Genomic DNA, 9,734 nt, shown 5'->3' on the forward strand with positions numbered 1-9,734 from the left:
GATGGTCATTCTAAAGCAAAGCAGATGCCCGAGAGAGAAGAGGAAAACTTTCACATATCACTAAATACGTATTGTTTTCTCATATTCAAAATAATGGAGGCTTGCTCTTGGAGATAGTGGTGCTGCTCAGCAGTAGAAAATAGGTGGGAGTGCTTGTGTTTGGCTTCAGATCACACAGCACTGGATGTTCCGTCTGAAACGCAGATAGATGAACAAAACAGCCTTGAGAGCGACTAGAATTCCAACTTCTAACAAGCCCAATAAACACAGCCTAGTCTTTTAAATATGAAGTTAAAACAAATCATAAAATATAATCTAAGTTAAATATACCAGACGCTTTTTCAGCAGTTCCTGTTACTGTTTGTGTAGCTGACAGAAAATAAAAGGCTTGGTGGTTTACCTTGTAAATTGTGTCCAGTTACTCTAAATTTACAAGTTCATGAAGACAATAGATGGAAATTTCCCTTCAAATTATATAAAGAAGCGAGAGACATTTACAAGAACTAGAACTAAGAAGAAACTAATTCTTTTTTTCATTCAGAATGACAGTGAAATATGCAGGCAAGCAACTCTTTACTTTTTAAACTTTTCTCTTTGAAATTTACTCATTAATGCAGGCAAAATATGGAATATCGGGTTCAGGAAAGCAACAAGTACTGAGTAGCCTGGTGCAACTTCACCAGGATGTTGAATGACTCAATACATCTTCTCTTTATCTGAAGCACGCACTGCTGTTGGGTTGAAGATACATGCATTTCTATGTCATGAATCAAATCAAACTTTTTTCATATTCAGTTTATGAGGATGAGTTTTTGATACTAGATTTTTGGTGCATCTACTCGAAAAAAAGATGGACTATATAGAAAACACAGCCACTTATGAGTCTAAGGCATCCTTGAGTTAATCAATATATCAGCTTTTAAAAGCAACTATCATAATTGGGGATTAAGTATTGGGAAGCACCAAGGCACTCAGCTTTTTGCCACAGCGGCCTCTAATGCAAGATGACTGAGTGAGAAAGTGATCAAACAAGTCAGGAACCAGACTGTGAGCCTTTCTAAAACATCACAACGGTGGTTGGACAAGAATTACACAACAATCAGCGGATTATTTCCCAAATAATTATTCTCCATTGATTCCACATTTAAGTATCTTTAACAAAAAAAAATGTGTAGAATTTGAAGGTCTGCTCAATTAAACAGGCGTTTAGTGACAAAAAAAAAACACAAATATGCTGGAAAAACACTTTCAAACAACACAAAATCAAGCTGGTTGCAAAGTGGTCTCGAGGTAAATTTTCTGTCCCCCATCGGGTGATGGGCGCCTCCAAGACATTAAAGTACAAGTCTAGGTGATGCAGACCATAAGGGCTGTCATTGGTCCACTCGACTACATCATTTCTGGTTTGGTCTTGAATACACAAAAAATAAAACCTGTTTTGGAAACATGGCTCTGTGCCATCCAGTTTAATTCTACGGTTCAGAAACAAGCATTTTAAGCCAATGATGACCTTAAATAAATCTGTGTTTGCCTGCTGACCTGTTCGGGGCACCCTGCCTTCTCCTCTAGCCAGCTCAATCAATTTCAATCCATAAGTTTGTATCATCAAGTACAGCTCCCGGTCTTCGGCAGGATTCAATTATGGAAAGTTCCTAACATCTCAAAAAAAATCAAACAAGATTTTAGAAAATAAATATGTGAAAGCTGAGTTTGCCAAGCACATTCCCTGCCTTAAATTTAACAGCACCTTGTGATGGAGCATTTTAAAAAGAAGGAGAAAACAACCCTCCAGCAAAGAGCAACCTAAAATTAGTGAGAATACTGGCTGAGTATATCTCTGCATATTTGTGTGAGACTGCTATCATCCAGGCAGGAGGGGATCAAGGCTGCAGTCAAAGAGGAATTTAAAATGAAAATTTTCAAAAATTAAAGATATGACTTGCAGTTAAGAGATGGATGCCACCTTTTGATGCTGTCAGTCTCTACATAGAATTTATTTCATGAAGCCTCGCTGAGTTCAGCCCATTTGTTCATTTCTTTACACTGCGCTTTCCATTTCAAATTGCTAGATTTTTGCAATGCCACAGAAGCAGTTTATATCACCAGAAACAGAACAGTGCCTAATCATTTCCTGGATGCATGTTAATGTCATGATTAAATTAGCATTTGAAGAAAATTAAGTCACACTGGACCAGCTCTATACCCTCCACAGGGTGCTCGAGGGTTCGTGGGATTTCACATGTGTATTGTTGATTTGGAGAAGGCGTTCGACCACATCCCTCGTGGTATCTTGTGGTAGGTGCTTTTGGAGTACGGACCTGGGCCCCCCTTGTTAAGGGCCGTCCGATCTCTATATACCCAAAGCAGGAGCTTGGTCCGCATTGCCGGTGTAAGATTGTAAATGGACCCCCATAGAATTTTCCAGGGGGTCCATATTCCATACTACAACGGCAATAAGTCAGACCTGTTCCTGGTGCATGTCCGACTCCGGCAGGGCTGCCCTTTGTTACCGGTTCCGTTCGTCATTTTTATGGAAAGAATTTCTAAGTGCAGCCAGGGGCCGGAGGGGGTCCGGTTCAGTAGCCACAGGATTTCGTCTCTGTTTTTTGGAGATGATGATGTCCTGTTGGCTTCATCGAACCCAGACCTACAGCATACGCTGGGGCGGTTCGCAGTCGAGTTTGAAATGATGGAGATGAGGATCAGCACCTCCAAATCTGAGGCCATGGTCCTCAACCGGAGGAAGGTGGCTTGCCCTCTCCTGGTCGGTGGAGAGCCTCTGGCCTAAGTGGAGGAGTTTAAGTATCTTGAAGTGTTGCTCAGGAATGGGGGACAGATGGAGCGAGAGACTGACAGGTGGATCAGTTCAGTGTCCGCAGTAATGCAGTCGTTCTATCGGTCTGTTGTGGTGAAGAAGGAGCTGAGGTGAAAGGAAGGAGCTGAGGCGAAAGGCGAAGCTCTCAATTTACCGGTCAATCTACGTCCCCACCCTTATCTATGGTCATGAGCTATGGATCATGACCGAAAGGACAAGATCCCGGATACAATCGGCTGAAATGAGTTTCCTCCGTAGGGTGGCTGGGCGCTCCCTTAAAGGTAGGGCGAGGAGCTCAGTCACCAGGGAGGAGCTCGGAGTAGAGCTGTTGCTACTCCACATCGAGAGGAGCCAGCTGAGGTGGCTAGGGCACCTCTTTAGGATGCCTCCTGGACGTCTCTCTGGGGAGGTGTTCCGGGCATGTCCCACCAGGAGGAGCCCTGGGGAAGACCGAGGACATGCTGGAGGGACTATGTCTCTCGGCTGGCCTGGGAACGCCTTGGGATCTCCTGGAAGAGCTGGAAGAATGTCTGGGGACAGGGAAGTCTGGGAAACCCTGCTTAGACTGCTGCCCCCGCGACCCGGTCCCGGGTAAGCAGTAGAAGATGGATGGAAAATTAAGTCTTTTACACATTGACCAAGAAACTCACAAATCCAAACTAGTATGAAGGCGCTTAACCTGCACAAGAAACAGTTTCAGTTTTCCCTTCCAACAGTGTTTGTATCAGACTCTGGTCAGCAGCTGTATGCACAGTAAGGAATGCCAACCAGGCACACAAATGTTTCTTAATGGAAACATCATCTGTCACACCAGAGGCCGGGTCTCTTTTGTTAAATTAATCAAATTAACTAAGTTCCAATGTGTGGTAAACTGTAGTCCATTTCAAAAACTTAATGGGTCAATGGAAAAAAGTGAAACGGCAAACACAGCTGAAAACTGCTACATAAACTCAGAACGTAGTTAAAACACGGTGTTGCTTTATTTGGCTAAAAATGATACAATTTTCAAACTTGTTTTATACTTAAGCTGAAACAAGTTTTATTTGGTGAAAAGTGGTAAAAACAGCTCTTCTGGTCATACTGGTTCCAGATCGCTTTCATCCCTTCCTAAATCACAATGTGGCGCACATGTTTTGGAAAAAAGCCACATTTTCTGTGACCGACAGCATAACTGTAGTGTTATTTTTTTTTGGAGCCCAGATGAATTTCAAAATAAGGTTAACTTACGAGCAACCCTCTCCCTGAACGCCTACTCAACAGAACCACAAGGGGCAAATAACCAAAATGCTCCCGTTACGCTGAATGTGCTGCTCACACTGCACTGGATGACACAAAGACCGAACACAGACTATCAATATCACTTCTTACATTCCGCTCAAGTGCTCTGAAAAGTGCTTATGTGGGCAAATCAAGCACTGATTTCATGAATAGTGGTTCCCAAACACTGGGTCTGGGACCTGAGAGGCACTGTCGAGAATGTAGCACAGACCGGAGAGTCTGAGAGTGTGATCAGCCTTTTTTTTTGTTTTGTTTTTTTTGGTAGAGGAAGTTTGTTACAGTCAGTAAATGAACTACATCCAATTGAAATAAAACAATTGTTTATATCAGTCGTATCAGCAAATAACCAAATAAAGTACTTTGTCTATTTTAAGTGATCATCAATACATTGACGTCAAAGAGGACAAACATGGACATCAGGCAAGTTTCTACAAAGTCAGTCGGAGGAAACACAACCAGCACAAGCTGGGAGAACTACATCATGACTTATCGATGGATCTCAGCTCAATACACTTGTTAATATTGCCGATTAGTCCTCAGACCAAAAATATGTCGCTGTTAAGAATTGCCAATAAGGTCACCAGAGGCTGTAACTAAAGCCTGCAGCACTTTAAAGTCAATGTGAATGTAAATGTGCGTGCCATGCTACCATTTCTGAGCGGGGATTGTAATAAAAATACCAAATTGAACCATCAGTTTCTTAACTTTTATAAGCAATAACTAATATTGTGATGTCCACTGGGTCCTTTAAGGCTGAAGCAGCTTCTCAACAACTTTGACTCAATTTTATGAATTGAGACTACAAAGATAGAAACTTTTCACGGGAACTGCATCCTCAGTTTCATTCTGACCTACTTTGAGAAGAGAAACCTTGAAATTTCCAAGTAAAGAAAGAATGAATGAATGAATGACTCAAGGTTTGTGTGGCAGGAAATGATTACACTTAAAAAATAAAAACTCGGTGACTCAGTGTGTTGGGTAAATAACATGCAGAGCATCACCATCTGTATAAGCTTTTCAGAATCAATGAATTTTACTCAAATTACAGACTACAGCATAAAGCCACTGGATGCAACAGAGTTACTTTATGCTTCAGTTTTTAGCAGTGAGGTAGAGAATCTCCAAAATCAAATCTATATCTGATTTACCAGAGAACTAAAACACCCGAAACAAAACAAAAAAAAACCTCTGGTGCATGACACTTAACTTGTGCTCTATAAGGCTTTATAACAAAAAATGAAGATCTGATCAATTTTACAGAATCCTGTTTATAGATATTTAACTTTATTACAGGTTTACAGGACAGAGCGGACGGTACTGAGGACAACACATCAGGTCAACCTGACTTCAGTTTTCACTGACAAACTGCTACAGGTTTTACATTTTAATTAAAAGCTGGGTGATAATTTACGCACAAGGTCATTTCTCTATTAAAGATTAAACTGTCTGGAGAAAGTTAATTTTTTGTCAGTTGGATTGCACATAATCTTCATTACTGTAGCTCACAAGGTGCCAATGGGCCATTGAAATGCTCAAATGAAGCCTCAGTTAAGCTAATCTTAACTGTGACAAATTAGGAATCAGCTATGCAGCCTGCAGTTCCAAATCTCCTCGGAGCACCACATACGAGATGAGAAAATATTTTGAGGCGGCTCACATACTTTATCTACTGGAGTTCGTACCAATTGCTTTGACCTTGAGCGAGAAGTCACTGGTCCCTTTGTAAGGCTTCTCTTCCTCTCTGCTGTGCCGTCCCAGTGCAGTGGTGGGAAGCATTAGACCTATCTCAGATTGCAGAGCCGCCTCTCCCGGGACCGTCGGCTCATTGCAGCGAGCTCAGAGAGGGAAAGGCTATGAATAGCAGAGGTTGTCCCTGCCTTTTACCGGAACAACTGAGATTCTGTAATTAGTGTGCTTAACATAACAGAAAATTCATTATTGTTGTACAGACAACTCTAAGCTGAGCAAACAGTGATGGAGACCAACCGAGAATATAGTTAAACTCTTGAATTTTACAAAGTGCTCTATTAGTGTTCCAAATGCACACGAAGGTGGAATTCCAATAACTCTGCAAAAGAGCAAAGACTGTGCACACAGCCCAGAGTCTACAGACACAAGCTTCATTCATCTGTCTCTATTCTTAGTCTTAAAAGAGCAGCAAGCCAGCAAAAATAGCTTTGGGAAACTGAAGAGGGCAGGTGTGAATGTGTTTCTAACAGGTGACCCAGGTGTCCAGGTGTTCAAGAAGCCTCTGAGAGAATGCAAGGAAACAATAATCACACTTATCAAAAGATCATAAAACACCAGCTTTTTTTTCATTTATCAAACATCTAATCTTATTTCCTAAAATGACTAAAATTCCTTATGCAACTACAACCATCTTTTGCATTTCAAATGAGAAACTTTAAATCTTTTAAGTTTGCAAGAGAGACGTATGACATATGTCTAAAAGTTCAATCTCTGCAACAAAACCCACTGGGATTAAGTTTTTAGTCATTAATTCAATCCTGCAGAAGTCCACTTCAGCTGGCAAACAGAGAGTAATTCAAGGTATTAAGGATTTTATTAAATGAGTTATTTAAGACGAAGAGACATTTAAGAAAACTGCGACTGGACTTTGCGTCCAAAGGTTAAAAACAATTCTGGTAACGTTCCATCGTCTGTATATTGGTTCATCGTAGCAACAAACCACAATGTCAATATTGTGGTTATTATAGCTTTATCGAATATCCCAGGTCGCCCCATAAAAACACATGAAACAAAAGGAAGCGTAACCTGCCTGCATTCACTCCCCCAGCCAGCCATGCTGCAGCGTGCCAAGCAAGACGGCCTCTCCTTAATTGTGCCCTTAAGCGCGGTTCTTTCAGTGCTGCTTGCTGAACTAAAGATTTTTCCTGCTGTTGGATTATTAAGACGTACGGCTTTGGCCCAGGAGTTTTTCCAGGACAACATGCAACCAGACAGTTGCTGGTATGGCTGCTGATATGTAGAGGACAGAATTTCTCTGGCGTGGGGTGCCAAGTTGGCACCTGATGAAGCCCCAGCTGTGCCATGCACAGACATCACTCGAGGCGTGCGCTCAGACTCGACGGAGAGCACTTCAGAAAGAAGCTGGCGAACAGATGTCTATCGATACTGCGGTGGAAGGTTATGTCATGCTTGATGCAGCATGTGGAAGGAAGCGTCTACAGATCATGAAGATGCCAGTAGAACGGATCTGCACAGGGTTGACCCAATTAATGAATTGCTAAAGTCTGAATTATCCATCTCCCCATTTGCTTCAACACAGAAGCAACAAAGAAAGAAGACGTGTCTTTATGTCTCTGCAGTCTTTATAAATGCAATAAACTGACAATCCATGGTAAAGACATGACAGAGATTCAGACATGTGATATCGATGAACTGTGACTTTAAGTCTAGCGCAATGATGTCAAACCCGCTGGATATATCTGGCACGCCGACCTAGATGATAGCATAAAAAAAAAAAAAAAAAAAGCAGGGGTTGAGCTTTACAACCCTGAACTGCAACAATAAATCACCCCAATGTGACCTTAGCGGAACAGCTGGAGAGGCTGGAAGGAAAAAATTTACAAGACGCACATCATTAATGTAGCTTTAAATCAAGCGGCTGATGTAAAGTAGCTCCACATAAATTCCACAATAATAACAAAGGCGCATTAGTGAAGAATGACGGTCATGATTCGATTTAAAAGTTGAAAGGACGCGTTACACCCGACAACTAACAACTGACACAAACGCTTATACTTTTAAAAACTTCTGAGCTCATGAAATCTTCGAGTAAAGAAGTGCAATATTGGGGATGACTTTCAAGGTTTCTTTCAAAGTCTCACAACACTATAAATACCCTATTTGCTGAAACATTTGTGCTTTCAGTTCAGTGTGGTGGCTATTAATCGATGGCTCTATTTTGAGCTGGTGCCCTGTGACGTCTCAAAGGAAGATAGTGAAACTTAAATCCCTCAGCTAGGGAGGCCACTTTTTTTCCCCCGTTCACACAGCGCTTCAGTACTCGCAAAACTATGACTTCTCAGAAAAAAAAGAAGCAGCGTTACACGTTTTGTCTATAAGATGTAAGATTTGTCTAGGACGGCTCCAAATTTGTCACTTATGTGTTTTTTCCTCTGAATTGTTGCCATGCAACGGGCTCAATAATACCACATTTTCTCAGCGGATTTCTGTCATCATTTGTGAGAGCATAAATCTCAGAAACTGGAAAAATCTATCTCCTCTGTTGTGTGCATGGCCACCTGCCAGGAAGACCCAGTAAGAGACTGAAAATCCCATTCAGTGCCAGCTTTCTCCTGAAAACAATTGTGTGCACGACAAGCAGTGAGGCAGAGGGAACCCTAGAAGCAGTGGCCATGCGACAGCATCCAGCACCAGAGCAAAGTCGCACTCTTCCCCATACAGTAACACACACACACACACACACACACAAGCACTCAGACTTTCAAGCAAACACACACACACACACACACACACACAAAATCTTGTTTGGCTTTCATTTCTTCCATTAGAAAAAGCTTTTTGTACAATTGAGGAGGCACTGCAATCACTGTAAACCACAGGCAGACTGAAGGCATCCATTTAAACGGCCGCGCGAGTGGAAAGCAAGTCCTCAGTTGTCAAGGTAGCGAGACAGCCATTAAATCACCAGGTTCCATTAAAGAATCAATTATTGTGCTGCTCTCCCTGGTTGTTCAGGTCTTCGAGGTGAACAATCATTTCAGGCAACTAAACCAGATAAGCAAGGATGATACACTTTCCGGCGATGTGCTGTCGGGCTCCGCATGCTTGTTGCACTGCACACAAAACGGTGGGATTCCGGCTCACGGGGAGACTCTGTTGTAACTGTGACGAGCTGTTACCTTTGGTCGGGGCGGGCAGCCGGTGGCCAGGCGCTGCAGCTGCTCTGAGGTATGGCTGCAGGAGAGGAGATCTGAGCAGCAAGCTGTGCGGCCCAGCCTCTTCATCAGAGAGGAGATGATGCTGCAGCCACAGCCACACATCGACTTGCTCATTAGTAGCCCGGCTGCTCTGAGGTTAGAAGGCGAGTGAGGGGAAAAGAGACTGAAGCTGCGAGCTGCAGCCACTCTCTGGTCTGTGCTGAATTCCCTCGGTTGTCCTCACAGCTGATGGCTCGTCTGTGCTGCATTCCACATGGTGCTCCTGATCCACAGGTACTCTGTCACCGAGCAGGCAGGTTTTGTCTCAAGCGAGCGTAGTACGGACGTCGACGAGCATGTTAATCCACGGTGAGGGCACTCGAGTTGGCAAGTATAGTTTGCCGGTCCATTTCCCCCGTGATCGCTTATCACTTACTCCACTGCCGCCGCTGTGCTTCTGTCTCTAAACAGCACACGCCTCCTGCTGTAGCACCCCCCTCTTGCTTCTCTCCAACTCACTTCCATCCACAAGACACCTTTTTTTTTTTTTTTTTTTTTTGGCTGCAAATGACAAACAGGACACGGTGTCTGCCACTACTCCTGCTCGTCTCCCACCATATCCATCCGTTTCTTCCACTCCCTTCGACTGCTGTGCACTGAGGATGCGATTCCCCTCAGCGCTGCTGCCACCACTGTACACACCACCGGCAGCAGCACCGGCGGCAGCGGCGGCG

At 43.1% G+C, this 9,734-nt stretch overlaps 1 protein-coding gene across 1 annotated transcript in view; it reads right to left on the reverse strand.

Annotated features, from left to right (window-relative positions):
- The window catches only part of fbxw7 (F-box and WD repeat domain containing 7), an 80,901-nt gene extending 71,380 nt beyond the window's left edge, over positions 1–9,521 (reverse strand). The window contains exon 1 of the mRNA XM_030093016.1: positions 8,983–9,521. Coding sequence (XP_029948876.1) covers positions 8,983–9,135 — 153 coding nt within the window. The 5' untranslated portion in view covers positions 9,136–9,521. The remainder of the gene's footprint in view (positions 1–8,982) is intronic.
- Between the last annotated feature and the right edge of the window lie 213 nt (positions 9,522–9,734).

This window comes from Salarias fasciatus, chromosome 6 (genome assembly GCF_902148845.1).
Source record: "Salarias fasciatus chromosome 6, fSalaFa1.1, whole genome shotgun sequence".
Classification (NCBI taxonomy): Eukaryota; Metazoa; Chordata; class Actinopteri; order Blenniiformes; family Blenniidae; genus Salarias; species Salarias fasciatus.